We start from the raw sequence: 19433 nt of genomic DNA on the forward strand, positions 1-19433 counted from the left end.
CAAGTTGTCTTACCTTGTTCATGTGATGCCTGAGACAAAATAAAATGGTTGGAGTTTTATCTTTGACCTTGATTTTATTACAGATTTCTTTTTCCCAAAGCTAGTTTTGGACTACCCTGTTCCCTTTTGCATGCTTTTCCTTCTACTGAACTTTTCCCGAGAATTATGCTGATATGTCCAATCATAAAAACAAAGGTTTCCATCTTCACTGACCTATTTAATTGGAACAATTTCATGTGCCAATTCCTACATCATCTCTCCATAAAACAGAATATTGTGTTATTATTAAGCATACAGCATGTACTGCACATATGCTGGAGCTTGAAATAGGGACAGACAGGGTTGGGGGAAATATTTTGCTGGCTTTTAAGACATCAGTACTGGCACTTCATTTTCTTTTTTTCTTTTTTTTAACATTTATTTATTTTTGAGACGGAGAGAGAGAGCATGAACAGGGGAGGGTCAGAGAAAGAGGGAGACACAGAATCTGAAACAGGCTCCAGGCTCTGAGCTGTCAGCACAGAGCCTGACGCGGGGCTTGAACCCACAGATCGCGAGATCATGACCTGAGCCAAAGTCGGATGCTTAACCGACTGAGCCACCCAGGCGCCCCTGGCACTTCATTTTCAATAGGAAAGGACCGCCCCACTGTGTAAGTTTTGCTGGCCTGTTTCCTGCCATCTCAATATAATCATGACCTCTCGTGCCAACTCAGTGTATGTTAATGAGCTGTTACTGAAGCATCACACTCTGTGTCTTGATCTTGTCTTATGGACTTATTTCTACCTGAGAATTTGCTGAAACTTTGTCTGAAAACTGGACTCTGACATCTCAGGTGTTCCAGGTACTTGTTGGGAAGGCTCTGACTTAACTAGACAAGACTGGGCTCCATAATTATGAAATCAGGGTATTTTCTGGAAGTGCTGGTAGGTCATAACTACAAGGGCAGATGGATCAGAGAAGTCAGACCCCAGGCCTCAGTGGAGAAGGCTTTCCTACCCTGCTGGCTCTATGGTGTGCCCTCTGCCCACGGGCATGCAGACTTCTTGTGAATAAAGTGGGGACCCAGCATTTCTGAAGGAGAAACAAACATTTGTCCCAACTGAGGAACTAAAAAAAGAATTTGTTTATTGAGGGCAAGAGGATGCAGGCAATATAAAAATCAAAAGCTTATCTGGCTTTCACTGACTTTACTTTCTCTGCTTCTCAAATGGGGGTTGCATTTTATGTATACATTTTCTGAGGGTCCCAATCTGCTCATGGAATCCTTTATACTGGGTGGAGGGGGGCAGCTGCGGGGCAGACTCCTTGAGAGGCCCTCAGGAGAACTCTCTGGGTGGGAGTGTGGCTCAGTGCTGCCTACCTACTTCTTTCCTTTCTGCTTCATGTGAACTACAAAATAGTCATTGCATGCGATGGTGAGCCCAGCAATCAGCGAAAAGAAGCTCTGGAAACCCACTCTGCCGTCCCGGCACTGGTCTAGGTCCTTCATTATCTTGTCCACAGCCAGGGGGTCTTTTTGATTCTGCAAAGAAGAACAAAGGCAAGAACTATCAGTCAGTGGCTGCAGTGGCCAGCTTCTCTGGTTTGTCCCACTGACAACCAGTAATAGAGTCTTCCCATTACCTGAACTCTTGTTTTAGGTTGTAAGTGGTCTTTGGACGTCCCCTACATGTGTTTTTTCTGCCTTGAGAGAGCATTTCAGTAAATGGATATTTTAAACTCAGAAAGAGGTTTTCCGTGGCATTCTTTCGTAGAACTACAGGGATCTTAGGAACTGCCTATTTCTAGAAAGAGGAGATTCACGTCAGACAAGCTAAACCCAAGCCTTTTAATTCTCAGTCCACCGTGCTTGCCACCGTGACCCTGGTATGACCTTGTGAACTGCTCTGCTCCTAGTTCAGCTGTTTCCACAATTTTCAGTATCACAGGAGTCTGCCTAAGAACCACCCTAAACTTCCCATTTTGTAGTGTGAGCCTACATTCTCTTAACACGTGTTTATTCCCAATGGCGTGGTCAAATCCTTGAAAAAGGAAACTCCTTAAGGAAAAAAATCTCTAAACATTAAAAAAGAAAAAATTAAAAAAAATTTTTTTTTAATTACCAAAAGTGGGGTGGGGGGCACTTGGGTGGCTCAGTCAGTTGAGTGTCCAACTTCAGCTTGGGTCATGATTTCACAGTTTGTAAGTTCGAGCCCCACGTCAGACTCTGTGCTGACAGCTCAGAGCCTGGAGCCTACTTTGGATTCTGTGTTTCCCTCTTTCTCTGTCCCTCACTCACTCATGTTCTGTCGCTTTCTCAAAAATAAAAAATTAAAAAAACAACATTTAAAAAATTAAAAAAACAAAAAGATCTCAGAAGATAGTTTAGGGAGTAAGTTTCAGATCACTCCTTGTCCTACCTAGTGAGGTGGGAAAGTGTGGCTGCTCCCACAGGGTCCAGACCATCAACCGGGGGGCGGAAATATGGCCTCCTAGAGGTGTGCAAGTGTTCAGGGAAAGTCTGTGTAATCCCATCGATCGCGTACATGAGTGAGGAATCGCACACTCAGTGTCTCAGGTATGCTGGATGTGTACATCCTGCACTCAGAAATCCCCTACAATAAAGCAAGCATGTTTCCTACTCGTGGATGGTAGACTCCATCCTAAGCCATCAACTACAACCCCCTCTGTGTGGCTGTCTTCACTTTGGGTGGGTTTCAGCTAATTCTGGCTTCACCCCCAGCTTCCTGGTTGTGGTCTGAAGGAGTGAAATTTGGATGACACAAGGGGTCAACTTTAGAAACAAAATACTCTTGTCAGTTCAGCCCAGAATTATGACCCGTGCCTGGAATAAATTACACTACCATGTTCAGTACTCAGTATTATACACACCCTTTATGTTTCTTCTGCTACAAAGCCTTTAGGGAGCAAGGGTCTGTGTCTCATGTGATATTCATCTTGGCTTCTAACATATGCAACAGCACAATTAACAAGGGTTTAGGGGGTGTCTAGGTGGCTCAGTCGGTTGAGCATCTGACTTTGGCTCAAGTCATGATCTCACGGTTCAGAGTTCAAGCCCTGTGTCAGGTTCTGTGCTGACAGCTCAGAGCCTGGAGCCTGCTTCATATCGTGTGCCTCCCTCTCTCTCTGCCCCTCCCTGACTCATGCTCTGTCTCTCTCTCAAAAATAAATAAACATTTAAAAAAAACCAGAAAAACCAAAGAAAGCACAAGGGTTTAATACGTGGGGAATGCCTTTGTGTGGTGGGCAGGCTTAAAATGAACACATGTCCTTGCATTTTATGCTTGCCTGGAAGGATCACAAAAAGTGGAAGCATGGAGGTAATCATGCTCAGCCCTCTCATTTTTCAGGGGCAGGAACTGAGGCCCAGAAAGCCAAAGTTGCCTGCCCAGTATGAGGGCAGAGACAGACTTCTGGTCTGGGGCTATACCAGAGGGTGTGCAAAAGCAGAGCAACAGCATATTCTAGCTCTTTCTGGGATGGCATTGTGGTAACTGCAGCTATGAGACTGTCATTAGGCTTTATACCTGTTTACTTAACTGGTATTGACGACGTGTAAATCAGAATGTACCGTAAAACCCTGTTTACTGAGCCAGGAGTCGGGGCTTGACTAACGTGCTATCCACCAGGCACATGACAGGAGACAGGACCCAGCCTTTTACCATCATCTCCCTTCACCCTTTAGAGGCTGAAGTCATTTTCTGCACCAAGCACAGTAGTGCAAGGAAAGAGGGACTTGCATTTCATGCTCATATTTTGTCAAATAATGTTTCACCTTCCGTTAAATGCAACAACCATGTCTTGAGGGCCTATGATGTAAAAGGACAACTGTGCCTTGCAGCCTAATGTCCTGAGTGAGGTGTCAGAGCTGATGGCAGAGTCTTCTTCCAGTCTTGATGGAGCCGTCGGTCTTTCAAACTCAAGTTGCGCTCCTGTGTTCTCATAGCTTTTTTTTTTTTTTTTTTAAATCTCATAGCATTTTCAATGTGAAAAGCAGTTATTTCTGGAGTGACGCTTGGCTTTCAGTCAGCAGATGCTTAACACTGTTCCTTTATAGAGTAGGAATAATATTTTTAAAAAGTCCTTATCTGAAGGGATTTAAGAGATGCAAAGTTGCTCAGAGTGGATATGACCAGAATGTGGCAATGCCAGTGCCAGGTTTATGACCTGAGTTGGCCATTTCCTAGCTGATGACTCTCTGGTAAGAGGCTTTTCTTCGGTGACTCTGTCTCAGTGGACGCAGGTGACTCCACCTTGTCTTGTGGCGATTCATGTGCAACTTTATTTCAGCTCCATATTGTAAGCCCCTTGAGGGCAAGGACTGCGTCTTCTCTACCTTCCGTTTCCCCTACAGTACCTTACAAACAGGAGGCACTCAATAATGTTTAATAAATAAATGAACAAGGACACCTTTCTACTAGTGGCTTCCACAGGGAAGGGATGGGAAGAGGAAGGAAAAGCAACCAGGGGCTAGAAGCACTGGTTTTCGTGTCTGGTTCTTTCTGAGCCTTTCAGCACTTACTTCCAAAAATCCAGGGAACTCCTTTTCCATGAGTACTCTCAGGTCCTCCTTTGTTAGGTAGCCTTTGTCCCCAGCAAACTTGTGGAACGTGAACATCATCGTTTCCATGGCGTGTTCCATTTGAGACGGCATTTTGATGAGGTCTGTTGAAACCTTTTAAAAGATGTAAAGAAAGAGTTTACATTAACTTTTAAGCCACACGTACTATCAGTCTTCTGTAGGTAACTAGAAGGAAGATAAGTAGTAGATCATCCATCAGACCCTTTTCGGCTCTAAAGTTCAATGACTCTGAGGCCCAGTTCACCCCAGGTGGGCCCCCCTGCTGATGGAAGCAGGTACCTCAGGTATTGGTGCTCTGAATGAGGAATTTGTCTAGTTGCCCACTAATTCTGCATAAATCACCTAATGAGGAATAAAAACTCTAATCATTTGGATCATTTGGAAAAGCAAGGTCCGCGTCCCTCTGTTTAACAGACAAAGCATCTGCAGAAAGAGCAGGCGTTTCATCTTTTCTCCTGGCACTGGCAGATGGGACTCTTAGACATGGCTGATACCAACCACCCACACAGTCAAGCCTGGTTAATACTGAAAACTTCAACCCTCCACGGTTAAGTAGGTAACCTGGTTCGGTGTAAGTCTAGGTTTAGCAACCCGTTTACAAATGAATTTTGTCTGCTGGGCGTGTATTTTTTACCAAAGGTGTGAACTTGTTATTGATTGCAGTACAGATATTTGCATCTCCGGCAGTAAAATGCTGTTACTCAAAGCTACCCAAAGCTCATTATCTAGTTTCTTGAAAAGGAACAGGTAACAGGAGTCAGGACTCCTTTGGGGACCTGGTTTTTGGCAGGAAGGACAGAGAGCAAGAGCTTTCCATCAGAAAGTGTTTGAAAGGAGGGAAGGGAAGCATATCAGATCACTATAGTCATGTATAATGATCTGGGGGCATACACCCGGTACTTAATAGGAACTCGGTGAGTTTTGGCTTAATTGGAAGGAATGCTATGGCCAGAACAGAGCACTGTTGGCTAACACCACCTAAGATCACTAGTGGATAGATAACAGTTTAACTTGAATAGAGACTGTAGCATACCACTTACAATAGAACAAAACAACAAAAACACCTCACAAGAATAGGTTTTGAGCACAGGCTGAAGGAGAGGCTCGTACCTTTCCCTGCTGATTTCAGTCTGGTTCCTGCAGCTGACAGATCTGTGTTCAACACAGATTCCTAAATGCTGCCTTTTACAGAGAAGGTGGAGTTAGTTGGTGACCCCAGGGATTGAGTAATTATACTTAGGGAATTGTAAATTCTACCCCCTTAATCCCCAGAAAAATGCAGGAACCAGCATGCCAAAGAATGTGCTACTCTAGAGATTGCTATATGCCGGGATCTGGGATGATTCATCTGAAAGTCAGTTCTCTTGGAGAGATCAGCAAATTAATGCTTCAGCGTTTGCTGTGAGATGAATTCCAGGGGAGACACACCCTTTTCCCCTCTCTTCCTACACAGCCCTTGTGGTTTCAGAGGGCAGTCCACAGTGCTGAGATGGAATTGCCCTTGCCTGGATTGTTCTGGAAGTCCAGCAGTGTAAGAGAACTGAACCAAATGAGCCACCTACGGAAGAAAGACGTGGGAACCCACCCTAGTTCTGAAGTAACTCAGGAAAGAAGTCGGAGACCAGAGGTGTAAAAATACCTGTGTCTAAGCTCAGAGCGGGAGGGTATTTCACAACCAGTTCCCAAAGATGCCAGAAACTGCACTGGCTGCCAGACACCCTGTTCACCTTCTTCACAGAACAGAGCAGAAGGAAAGTGCACTGCAAAGCCAGAGGACAAAGAAAGGGGACGCAGTAGTAGAGTAAGGACCGCTATAATAGGGGAACAGGCCGATTTAGGAACTTGTAAGAAACACAAGTTGTAAGCAGGAAGAAATCTTGGCCACCCTAGAGTATCTTCTTCAAGAAAATGAGGCCGGTCTTCCCTGAGTGAATGCTCAGGTCTCCGGTCCTTCCAGTCCCCCGCCCTGGGTCCTTCCAGTCCTACCCCTCCTTGCCCACTTGCTGTTTTATTCAGCACGTGGGCCGTGAGTATGTGAGTATGGCAGGCACCCAGCTGACTCCCTATTTGTCAGGTAGACCTTTTGAAATGAGAATGCAGAACAGTGACTAGCCAGGAATCTAAGTTCATGAAGGTGAAATAACTGACTTTGGACACCAGAGGAGATGCCCATGGTCTCATCGGGGACCAGTGCCCATAGAGCACTGAAAAGGGCAACGAGCAACTTATTGTTCTGAAGGAGGAGCCAGTGCACTGGTTTTAAAGTAAGACGAAGGAAAAGCGGGGACAGTGAGGATTAGAAGTGTTCTCTTGGCCAGTGGAGGAGTCACAGAGCTCTCCCACGGAGTTGGCAGCCCTCTGGTCTTGGTGGGGCAGACTGTAGGGCTGACCATTGGCTGCTAAAGTTGCAAGCCCAGGGACCTGAATCTGGCACTTGGATCTTCCCAGCTGCCTGACATGCTCCACTCCTGGGCAAGAGCTTGATAAGCTCTCATGGGGGCCTGGGCCTGCAGCTGAGAGGATGGCAAGAGGATGGCAGTGTCCTCTCTGTGCCTGAGACAAGCTACTCCTGTATTTGAAACACCCTTTAATCGGTTTCCTGTTGGCCTCTCAGATTTAAGATCCTCTAGGTCAAGAACTGTGAATTTTTCTGTCTATGAACCACAAAATAAGCATCTGCTAAATGAATAAGTCAGACAAACAACCCTTGGCAGGGCCCGAAGTACCTGTGTGACCACTCAGGTCTGGACTGAAAACTGTGTAGCTCAGAGCCCAGCAGAAGGACGTGAGGCTGGGAAGAGCTGGGGAAGGGGCCCAGGGGCCCTGTGAATGCATCAGTAGAGTTCAGAGGGAAGCGCATTCCAGGAGTGCAGGGAAAAACTGTCCTGCTAAACAGGTCTGGCCAGACCCTGAACAGGACTTCTTTCTTTTCTGACTCCTGCTGTTTTCTTGTGTTTTGTTTCTCACTGTGAGCCCCACAGGCTATAACTACCTCATCGTTTTCTCATTTTTTATTGAACCATTTTATTCTGATGTCTGTGTAACCTCCCTACCTGTTTGCCTTGGTAAGATGGGGGCTCAGAACTCTGTAGTCTTTCTCTGTGTAGTTTTCTCTCTTTTTTTTTTTTTTAAATTTTTTTTAATGTTTATTTTTGAGAGAGACAGAGGGCAAGTAGGGGAGGGGCAGAGAGAGATGGAGATGCAGAATCCAAAGTTAGCTCCAGTCTCTGAGCTGTCAGCACACAGCCAGACGTGGGGGTGGAGCTCACTAACTGTGAGATATGATCTCACCTGAGGTGAAGTCGGAGGCTTAACCAACTGAGTTACCCAGGCGCCCCAAGTGTACTTTTCTTTATAGAAAAGAATTCTGGACTCCACAGATTTAGTCACAGTGATGGGAATTAAACTTTCCATTTCTTGTCCTCTTAAAATGAGCACCTACTGTGCATGTCTGGTGTTAGGCTGGTGCGTTCCCACACACTCTCTCTCTCTCTCTCTCTCTCTCTCTCTCTCTCTCTCTCTCTCCATGGTGCTTGCCTTTGGGGGAGTTCACCAGCTAATGGCATACTATTTAAAAAGTCTAGTTAATTGTGTTTCTGTTTCTTCTCCTACTAGATTGTGAGCTCCTTGATCAGGGTCCCAGTAGGTAGCAACCTGCCATCACAGCCTGCTCAATGAATTGGTAAGAATGAAATTGACAGCAATGTACATTTTGATTCTCCTGGGAGTAGCAGGGAGCCTCCTTAGAAACGTGTCTGCTCCTGAGCAATCCCAAATGTTTGCTCTGGATCCATGCCCAGATCCAGACCTTAATTTCAAAAAGGATACTTCTAAAGAGCAAGAGGCCTGATTTACTTTGCTCTTCTGTGTCTTGTCCATACCCTAGTTTTCTTGCAGCCCACCCAGAAAATAATTGGCAGGGTGTCAGTAAAAACAAACATCTGTTATTTAAAATGTGTTTAGGGTTTCCTTTCTTTTGCTGTGGAGATTTTGAAAAGAAAAGAAATTTTTTTAATTGAACACAGAAAGTGTTCCTAAATTTGATCCCTAAAGAGAATTCATAAAAAATGAGTTGAGGCAATGGATCTGGATCCAGGCTGTCTCTCCCACCTTTCCCCAAGCATAAAGCTTGCTCACTAAAAAAAAGGAGGTAGCAGAGGGAAAATTCCAGATGTAATGCAATAGGAAGAAAGAACCTCGAAGCCTTCTCTACCCCAGTGGAGTACAACCATGTTTCTTTGAAGAATTGTCAGACAATCAGCATGAATTGGCAAACAATAGCCATTGTGACAACTGCTATCAAATCCATTGGTGGGTTGGGTGGTAGTTATTTAGTGAAAGGGTAGGAAGTGTTGAAAATTGTTTAAAAAAATAAGTGAGTTCATTCTTTTTACTTTTGATACGAGATTCCTAAATCGTTAAGTCCCCAGGAAAATGAGAAGCTTAAGAAAGATGCTAAAACTTCATTTCAGCTTTCCCTGCACTCAGAGTGCTAATTTATACATCATAACCTGAAAGGATTCCATTGTTTCCCTCAACTTTGAAAGACTGTACTGTGTCCAAGGGCATACCAAGTGGGTAGTGCTCTTAAAAAGCCACATTTTTGGAACTGTCATTGGAAAGCAGGAAGGCACCCAGTTTCAGCTCCACCCAGCCCAAGGCCTGACCTCACTGGGGTGGCTGCTTAAGAGACTAAGGTTAGAGGCCAAGCACGGGAGGAAGAGGGCCCATCTGACATTGTTTGCAAGAGAAACCAGGGAAAAACATCACCTAGAAATCAGTGTACTTTATTTATGTCCAGTGCACCTTTAAGAAAATTTGAAGACCTGAAATAAACTCTAAATAATAGGTCAGATGAAGAAAGTAGCTTCTGGCTGTCAAGGAAGGCATATACCATTTAGGAGAGACAATTAAATAGAAATGGGATAGGAATCTGTAGGGGCAGAATGCATGAAGACATTTCAAATGAGTTATATGAACTCATTTCTGCCCCAGCCTCTGGTATTATCTTTTGCAATCTGCCGAAACATGTTGGAGGCAAAGATCTCTGTCCATCGGCGTGTTTCCATGAGCCTGGCCTCACCTGAAGTTCAGGATGTAAAGATCCGCTACTGCAGGTTGAATCTCAAGCTGCAGGGGGAAAAAATCTGCAGCAATTACCGCAAACCTCTTGACGGGAAGAGCTACCTCACTAGTGAAGCTTAGGCCACCTGCCAGCAGGCACTCGGGCCAATCATCCGACAGTGCTGTGTCTTACCATGGCTCTGCCAGTCTAATTGCTGCCCTCACCCACGGATCAGTCAAGAAACCTCTCCTTCAGATTGCCAGCCAGTCCTGGTGTGACTCACTTCCTCTTGGAAAATGCCCTCTGAGATGGCACAGTTCCCCTTTTCCTTTAGGGAGTGTTCTGTCCGGCCATCTGCAGAGAGTATCTGGAACCATCTCCGACCACACCCACATGGTCTCACAGCTGAGTCACCCGCCTGCACTAAGGGGATCTGGGAGCCCTTTGTGCTAACCACGCCCTGTGCAATGCTCTCAGCTCCCCTGGGGAGGGAAGGGGGTGTAGGCTTAATGTGTTCCAGAGTCTGGGCTAAGGGCTCTGCCCAGCTTGTAGCCGCTCTACTTTCCTCCCCAGCCCCACCCAACATGCCAGAGTCCCTGTTTCAGTTAGCTGGAATCTAGATGGACAGTTAGCAGCGTCCAGGGCTGGAGGAAGCTGCATTCCTTTGGCCAAGCTCAAAGTGGTGACCAGGTACCAAGGGCAGGTCTATCTGTCTCTTTGCACTGGGCCAGATTAACCTGGGTTGGGAGGTCCTTCATCAAACCTACTCTTCCCCCCTTTATAGTTCCACTTGTGTAATTAAGATCACAAGAAGGGAATCCTTTGAGTAGAAAAATCCCTTCATATATTCCCCTCCCCCCCAAATCTCGCTAGCCAGGCTTATAAAGAAAACAAATAGACCTCCCCCTCTCCTGTCTGGCATACAAACAACAGGAAGCCCAACCTGAAACATCAGGGCGAGGGACTGAGCAGTGCCCTTTAGGAAGGGATCTGCCGGCTGCCGGGCAGTCCAGCTCGGAGGAGGCCGCACACATCTGGACAGAGGTCAGCCTGCAGCCAGAGCGAGCGCATATGCCGGCCAGGACGGGACGAATAGCTCGGGTGACGAGTGGAAAAGCAGGAAAGTGGGAGTGAGGAGAGATCGACGGAAAGGGAGGAGAGCGCAGAGGCCCCAGGCGTGGACACGGAGGTCCTGGTACGGAGGACGAGCGCCCCTCCTCCACTCCGCGAGGATCGCGGAGGATCGCGGCAGGGGCGCTGCCGGTCTCGCCGGGGTGTGGCCCAGGGCGCGGAGCGGCGGGCGCCCAGCGGACCCCGGCGCTGGGGCAGCCGATGGGGGGGGCTTCCCCGCGCGCGGGGTCGCGGCCGGGGAGGCGGGGCGGGGGCAGCTCGGGAGCAGCGGGCTGAACTCACCTTGGCTGGAGGCGCGGCGGGGACGCTCGCTCGGCTGGGACGCGCGGGCTAGTGAGCAGAGCGTGGCGGGCTGGGAGCCTTAGTATGGGGAGTGGGGGTGGGGAGGGGAGGCAGGAGGAGCCTGGGCCGGTGTCCCGGTCCCTGCTCACCCCACCCCTTCCCCGCCCTCCTCTTCCTGTCCCCCCGCGCCCCGAGCGGGCACACACCCTCCGAGGCGATGCCGTGGGCCTCACGCCCAGCCTCCGCCCGCTGTCACCTCGGGAGAGCGTTCTTGTGCACGTCCGTCCCCGCTCCAGGGCTCTCGGATGGTTCAGGACACCCCCGCCCTGGGCCGTGCCCTTCCTCTCGGGTCTGGTTTTAGAGAGGGAAGGCGCAGTCCTCAATCCAGACGTTCTGCGGGTGGGGCGCGCTGCCCCACAACCGGTGTAACCTACAGGTCCAGGAATTAATTTCTAGACAACACTGCTGGGAGGGGCACGTGGAGTCCTAACCGCCACAGGATGGTCGTAGTTCTCGTGTTAGGCCCAGGATTTCAGTCCCGAGGGTCTTCGTGGCCTGCGCCCCGCTCCACCTACTCCTGGTGCCCGTCTCTCTGGGTGGGGTATGAAGAGTGCCGCTCGGCTTGTTGTCCCCGTGGATACAAACCCTTTGTTCAACAAGGGATTTACCCCTCCTTGGGGATGGCTTTACGTGGTGGAAAACTCAGCTTGACATTGTTAAGACCAAAGTTTCTAAGCCTCCTTTTTGTCCTGTAATTGGCTTGTTTGGTTCTCAAAGCCCTTTAGGAGAAATTTCTGGAAGAAATTTAGAGAAAACCTAAGTGTCTCCTACTGGATGGATACTGTTCCCCCGCCCCCATTTATTTTAATTGTGGTTAGGGTTAAATGCAAACTACTAGCAGCTATAAAAGTCCCAAGTCCTGGGTTTTCCTTTGTTCCCAGGGGAGGTCCTGGGAGGAGTGAGTGATCCCAAAGGAATGAGCAGACTCAGGGAATCCTTTAAGTGCCACCATGTGACTGATCTTGGCTCTTGCTAGGAAACCCCAATTTGAATTTCAGCTCTCGCTCACGCTAGGTTCATGCAACCCTGGTGCTGACTGTTTAGGGAGGCTGTTCTTCAAAATCTTGCTGTATGCTTCCCAAGTTTTTCCCAGGCCTCAGGGCACAGTCAAGAGTGAGAAAATCCTGGATCTGTTAGTCCCAGGGAAGATGCAACTGAATTTAGTATGAGAACAACCTGTTTCTACACTCCCACTTACTTGAGTTCTTCATTTGATCCACAAACCTTTACAAATGCTTAGTTTCTGTGCTAGGTAGGCCCTGAGGACTCAGACATTAAAGACTCAGTTTCTTCCCTTAAAGAACTTCAAGTCTTGTCAGGAGATAGATAAGCAGTCAAAATCCAGTGTTCCCAGTGAATGGTAGAGGACACTAGGGGATACTTTGAGAATGTTAACCCTTGGAGTAGTCACAGAACAATTCCTGGAGGAGGCAACATTTGACAGCCATTTAAAAAATAACAATGATGGGGGCGCCTGGGTGGCTCAGTCAGTTGAGCATCCGACTTCAGCTCAGGTCATGATCTCGCGGTCTGTGAGTTCAAGCCCCGAGTCAGGCTCTGTGCTGACAGCTCAGAGCCTGGAGCCTGCTTCACAGAAGTGTCTCCCTCTCTCTCTGCCCCTCCCCCACGTATGCTCTGTCTCTATCAAAAAATGAATAAACGTTAAAAAAAAAATTTAAAAAATAACAATGACTTGGGGCAGCTGGGTGGCTCAGTCGGTTAAGCGTCCAACTCTTGATTTTGGCTCAGGGCATGTGAAATTGAGTGCGGAGCCTGCTTGAGATTCTCGCCATCTCTCTCTGCCACTCTCCTTGCTTGCACATGTGTGTGCGCACTCTTTCTCTCAAAAGAAATAAACCTAAAAAAAAAAAAAGACACTTATTGTGACTTTGAAATCTAATTGCAAAAAGGTTACATTCTTATAAAAGGTTTAGAAAATATAGCAATGTATGAAAAAGAAAATACAATTATTTGTAAACCTATTAACCAAAGATAAGTACTTTTTATGTCTTTTTTTCTAGTCTTTTTATACATCTATTATATATAAGTTGGGGATTTGCAGTGAGTGGGGTGGATTTGGATTTTAAAACTTGAACCCAGGGTTATTCTTGAAGTTGATCCCTAAAGTGATTTCAGAAAGAATGAGTTGGATCCAGGCTGTCTCTCTCACCTTTCCCCAAACATAAAACTTGCTCACTAGAAAAGTGGGCAGCAAAGAAAAAGTTCCAGATGCAATGCAGTAGGAAGAATGAACTCAGAAGCCTTCTCTACCCCAATGGAGTACATCCACTTTTCCTTGAAGAATTGTCACACATGAGCCTGAACTGGCAAACAGCCATGTGACAACTGCTATTTAGTCCTTTGGTGGGCTGGATAGTATTTATTTAGTGAAGGGGTAAGAAGTGCTGAAGACTGTAAAAAAAAAAAAAAAAAAAAAAAAAGTAAATATATATACTTTTGCTTTTGATGTGAGATTTCTAAATTGTGATCACTATGATTATAGAATTACATTTTCTATTTTTGTCTCATAATACTTTACTCTTTTGTCATTAAATATTTATCAAGAAAATGCTTATTTATTCACTCATTCTTTTTTCCCCATTCAACAAGTAACTATTCAACTACACGGTAGCTTCTTTATTCTCTTCTTCTTCCAGCTGGTGCCAGACTCTGAGGGCTCCCAGGTCCTAGTAGCTGCAGCTCCAAAGACAGAAGAACCTGGGTTTCTGAAACACTGCTAAGTGCTGAGGATACAGTGGTGAAAATGGTCAGTAGGATGGCTGCTATCTCTGCCTTTGTGCAGTTTTTTGTGACTTTGTACTGGTAAAATCCTAAATATCTACCATGGCTATAAATCTCCTTCTAGAAGAAGTGGTCCCTGGCAGTTCTTTCTTGAGAACGTACTTGTGCCTTGTAAACCACATGCATACAGTGGAGTCAACTCTGTGTCACTAGTGACAACCAATCAGATCAGGCAGCAGTGCCTGAGCTGGAGCTGCCCAGCAAGGATGGTGGGGCCATAGGGGGAAGGGGAGTTGTGGGAAGAGAACAGATAGAATGGGCATGTGAAAATTAATAAAAGGATATCGTGTTGAAAACGGAGTAGGGAGGCCAGCAGGAGGAGTGTTCATGCCCTAGCATTCATCGATTGCAGATGGAACAGGGAGAGGGACCCGCAGGTGGATACCACTTCACCATCCAGGCAGGAGAGAGGAAGGTTTTCTTCCTCCCCCAGCAACAGCCCAGCCAGTGAGAGACTGTCACAACTCAGCTAACGAAAAGCCACTACGCTTCAAACTCCAGTTTACTCCAAGGGACTTGATGTTTATAACAGCCCTTCTGAACTTCTAATTTCCTTTATAAAAGAGTGGTCCTCTCCTTTGTTCTCCTGACTTGCCTACTGTTTGCTTGTCCTGGTTTGTAATTCTCTGCTGTTCCCAAATAAACCCATTTTTGCTGGTAATAAAATTGGCCCTTTTATTTTTAGGTTAACAGCCATCCAAGGAATGGGAACCTGAGGCAGTGTGGTCCCTGGAGCAAAGTGAAGGCCATGTTTAAGCCACCAGGCCTCTGGTATGTTCTAGTGCACTAAATGCTAGGGACAGGGGGCATTGTTCCACTGCTCAGGCAGTAGTCCGTCTTCTCCGTGTGGAAACAAAACCTGGTACCCAGTGGTACTTAACTTCTGGGGTTTGTAGCTGTAGCGTGGAGGGCAGCCTGTCTGCCAGAAAGATGCTTTCTTCCCATCCGAGTGTAGAGGTTCAGCTGGGCTGTGGTCGATCAGCTGAGAATTACGTTCCTGGCAGCCCTTACACGTAGGTGGGACTCTGACTAGTCACCAATTGAATGGGACTGGCAGCGATGTGTGTCACTTGCAGACCAAATTGGTTAAGAGGCGACTTTACCACACTTTTTCATTCCATCTGCTAGACTCTGAGGCTTTAGGGTTGGAAGAATCACAGCTGGAAGGGGTCCGAGTTCCTGAATCACTGAGTGGAGGAAAACTACCTGCTAGCCGGGCACACCTTCACTGGAATACTTATGTGGGTGAGGAAAAAAAACTCTGAAATTTGGGGTTATTTGTTACAGCATAATCCTAACAAATAGAATGGCGTTCTTTCGAGTGCTGGTAATTTGGCAGCAGACTCAGAAAGATGCGGTTGTGGATGTGAACCTCAGCCACCCATGCTGCCTGCTGAAGCCGGCGCTGCTGTGCGGGGCCCTGGCCAAGCCCAGCCCGCCCCGCACCATGTGCGTGTCCCCAGACCACTGACTCTGTGCTCAGTCTCTGCAGGAGTTCTCAGATGAGGTCATCGGTGGGCACACGGTTCACCTGGGCAAGTACCAGGGCTTCCTGTGCATCGTCACCAGTGTGGCCTCGCGGTGAGGCAAAACAGACGTCAACTATACTCAGCTTGTCGACCTGCATGCCTGATATGCTTGCTGCATGCGGTTTACGGATCCTGGCCTTCCCTTGCAACCAGTTTGGAGGCAGCAGCCAGGGAGCAATGTGGAGATCAGGCAGCTCTCTGCTGGCCATAATGTCACACTCGATTAGTTCTGCAAGATCTGTGTGAATGGGACAATGCTCACCTGCTGTGGAAGTGGATGAAAGTCCAGCCTGAGGGGAGGGGCATCCTGGGAAATGCCATCAAACCGAACTTCACCAGGTTCCTCGCTGGCAAAAGGGCTGTGTGCTGGAGCGGTACGGTCCCTTGGAAGAGCCCCTGGAAGCAGAGAAAGGCTTGCCCTGCTACCTCTAGCACCGCAAGTTCGCGCCCCTCACAAGGAGTTGCAGCGGTCCTCCATGGCACTTCAGGTGGAGACCACAGATTTACAGTTGCCTGGTCAAGACTAGTGCTGGCGATCCAGAAAACAAAACAAAACAGCAAACCCCCAAGTGTGGCTCAACTAGTAACCCTAAGTTTAAGGGAAATATAGTTTATTAAACCTTTGCCATATTTTTTGAACATTGAGGTTGTTAGCAGTTTTTGTTACTGCCATACTTAATAATGATATACAGTAGGACTACTTTTGAATAAACATCTCTGCCCACATATTTATTTTCTTAGGATGGATTCCTATCAGGAATCTTAAAGGACAACTAGGGATTAGATTGAGTGGGGGCAGAAAGGAAGGAAAAGCATGTGCCAGAGCGTGGAATTGTGAGGTAGCACCTCCATCCCAGGAATTGCCCTGGTCCTGAGAGGAGGTACCTTTCCTGGGGTGCCTGAGATACTCTACCGAGGAGTCTGGAGTGTGTTTCTGAAGGTAACACAGAGCCACTGAAGAATTTTAAAGGAGAGTGAGTGGCTGTCCCACTTAACTAGCTGCCAGGCTCTGGGCAGGTCATGACCGTGAAGGCACCCAGCCTTGCCCAGCAGGCAGCAGGTTCTACTCGGGAGAACCAGCTTCTGTGTGGTCCCTCCCTCTGTGGAGCAGAAGCTCTGGGGAGGCCAAGCGGGGCCCTTCCATGGCTCAAGGTCTGTGTGATTTGTGGTTAAATGCCTTTGAGCAGTGTTCCTTCTGGAGTGCTGGAGGGTTTCGTAGAGGCTATGCTCACTGTGCTCATTTATCTCTTGGGGCAGCAAAAGCTGAAGGACTATAGCTTGCCTTCCTTCCTTTTACTTCTTTTGTTTTAAGTTTATTTATTTATTTTGAGAGAGACAGAGACAGTGTGTGGGGGGGAGGGGCAGAGAGAGGGATTGACAGAGAAGCCCAAGCAGGCTCCACGCTGCCCGTGCAGAGCCCAACACGGGGCTTGAACTCACGAACTTGTGAGATCATGAGCTGAGCGAAACCAAGAGCTGGATGCTTAACCAACTGAGCCATCCAGTGTTCCCCCCCCCCCAACATTCCTTCCTTTTAAATGCAGAACTCTTAGCTTTGGTTTGGAAACCATAGGTGAGCTGCAAATTCTAATGATTATAATCTAGCAAATATTTACTGAGTACCTTGTAATATCTGGCATGTTCTGGGTAATGGGGATATATCAGTGACCAAGACAGACAGATTTCCCAGGCCTTACATTCTAGGGGGAAGACAAATAAAATAGAAGGGGAAAACTAAACTAATAAAAATTTTTGTAGATTGTACAATTTTTGTAGATTGTAATGAGTGCCATGATGGGAAGAACAAGGGTCTGAATGAGAGAATTGAAGGGGACACATTTTAGGTAAAAAGTCAGAGAAGAGTACACTGAAGAAGGGACATTAAAAAATTTTTTTAATCTTTATTTATTTTTGAGAGAGAGAGAGCACAGAGTGCAAGCAGGGGAGGGGCAGAGAGAGAGGAAGACACAGAATCTGGAGCAGGCTCCAGGCTCTGAGCTGTCAGCACAGAGCCCGACACGGGGCTCGAACCCATAACCACAAGATCATGTCCTGAGCCAAAGTAGGATGCTTAACCCACTGAGCCACCAGGCGCTGAAGAGAGGACATTTAAACCCAGACTTAGAGGAAGAGAAGGAACTAAGGTTGTAAATACAGCAGGGACTAGGGGGAAGCTTTCCTGGTGGAGGGAAAAGCAGGTGCAGAGGCTAGGAAGCAGGGAGGGGCTTGGGCTTGGGGGGGGTGGGTTGGGGGTGGGGGGTGGGATTGAAAAGCCATCAGTGTGCCTGCAGCAAGGTGCCTGCAGCCGAGCGGAGAGTGACAGGAGATGAGGTAGGAGATGCAGTCGGCTGTGTCTCAACATAGTGGTTAAGAGCACAAGGTTGGGGTGAATCCAATTTCCTTGCCTCTCATTAACCATGTGATGTGGCACATGTCACCCAGCTGTTTCAAATTTTAGTTTTCTCATTTGGAAAAGGGACTTGAACTTGATCGTCGTACCTGCCTCCTAGGGATGTTTGGAATATAAATGAGAAAAAGCATGTAAGTGCTTAGCAGGGTGTCTGGCACATAGTAAGTGCCACACTCTGTTAACTATAATTATTATTAAGTGGAGGGTGGGGTGGAGCCAGATGGACCCGTGTTGAATCCTGGCTCTGCTACAGCATTGCTTTGTGCCATGGGCAGGTAAGTCTCCATGCCTTCTGTCTCCTCATCTATAAAATTCCTCCAATCCCTATCCTGCGGGGTGATTATTATGGGAATTATATGAGATGATTTATGTGCAGTCATCCTGAAGGGAGGAACCAAGCCCTTAAGGTCATAATTATTTAAAAATATTTTCCTGCATAGTCCCAAGGGGCGCCTGGGTGGCTCAGTCGGTTGAGCTTCTGACTTCAGCTCAGGTCATGATCTCACAGTTAGTGAGTTCGAGCCCCACGTCAGGCTCTGTGCTGACAGCTTGGAGCCTGGAGCCTGCTTCGGATTCTGTGTCTCCCTCTCTTTCTGCTCCTCCTCACTCATGCTATGTCTGTCTCTCTCTTTTTCTCTCTCAAAAATAAATAAACATTAAAAAAACATATTTGTCTGAATATTCCAGCCTCTTTGTAAATACCCCAAAAGAGACAATCAAAACCTGAATGAGCATCTGTTATAAGTTTGTGACTGCTTGTATTATGGATTGAGGTAGCTGCCAGAGAAAAACCTGGGCATTTTAGCCTTCCTTTCCCTTTTTCTCATCATGAGGATCCCTGATTTCCCTGGTCTCTTGCAAGAAGGAAGAAAGAAAGACCTCATACTTTGAGTTAAGTAATAGAACACCAGCTTGTCTGAACCCCAAGAATGCTTGGTGTTGGGGGCAAGATAGGACCTGTTTCTCATGGGCTGTAACCTGCCTGTCAGACATGCTGTTCCTTTTCCTTTATTAACACTTGACAGCAAGTGGTACTTCAGGCAGCAATTCTGGGGGCTGTCTGAAAAATGCTGTTTAAGCCACAGGTACTGTGTTCTTTGGTGATGCAAGAAGGAATGTGGCTGGGGAGGGCTCAGGCCCATGGAGCCCTGGGGACTCCGACTCTTTGTGAAAAGCTGGCTGCTTGGTAAGAGCTGAAGCCTCAACAGCGTCAGTCAGCCGGCAGCTAGCCCTGGGGTTTCCTGGCAATCCGATTCCAGCCTGGAAGCAAGGGGAGGTTGCTGTGACGAGCCCTCCTGGATTTGCACAGGGAGAGGGTGTGTCCTTGCTTCCTAGCTAGTGCTGTGGGACCCTCTGGTGGCTGTGGAGTGAGTAGCTCTGCTGTGGTGTTGGCTTTTTCCTGTGTGGCTCTGGTAGAAAAGGGACAGGAAGCCGTGGAGTGAATATGGAGCTGGGAAGTTTTCCCCATTTGGCTTGACATGGAGGCTGTGATATAGGTTGGCGCCCTCCCCTATTTGCTCATGCCTTTGGTAGCGTTTCTCAGGGCTTGGGCAGTGGGAACAGTAATCT

The 19433-nt window shown here is 47.4% G+C and overlaps 1 protein-coding gene and 1 pseudogene across 1 annotated transcript; one reads left to right on the forward strand and one right to left on the reverse strand.

Annotated features, from left to right (window-relative positions):
- Positions 1 to 16093, forward strand: part of LOC107180189 — a 68524-nt pseudogene extending 52431 nt beyond the window's left edge.
- On the reverse strand, positions 1104 to 11187 carry S100A10 (S100 calcium binding protein A10). The gene is made up of 3 exons (XM_042994143.1): positions 11064 to 11187; positions 4526 to 4678; positions 1104 to 1525 (listed from the first exon to the last, which is right to left on the reverse strand). The coding sequence occupies exons 2-3, from the start codon at positions 4655 to 4657 to the stop codon at positions 1364 to 1366; spliced, it is 294 nt and encodes a 97-aa protein (XP_042850077.1). The 5' UTR covers positions 4658 to 4678; positions 11064 to 11187; the 3' UTR covers positions 1104 to 1363.
- Positions 16094 to 19433: the final 3340 nt, after the last annotated feature.

This window comes from Panthera tigris, chromosome C1 (genome assembly GCF_018350195.1).
Source record: "Panthera tigris isolate Pti1 chromosome C1, P.tigris_Pti1_mat1.1, whole genome shotgun sequence".
Classification (NCBI taxonomy): Eukaryota; Metazoa; Chordata; class Mammalia; order Carnivora; family Felidae; genus Panthera; species Panthera tigris.

Coding starts and splice junctions, on each gene's coding strand:
- S100A10 (XM_042994143.1), bottom strand. CDS start 4,657: ATGCCGTCTCAAATGGAACACGCCATGGAAACGATGATGTTCACGTTC. Junction 1,526..4,525: donor AGTTCCCTGGATTTTTGGAA/GTAAGTGCTGAA, acceptor TCTTCTTTGCAG/AATCAAAAAGACCCCCTGGC.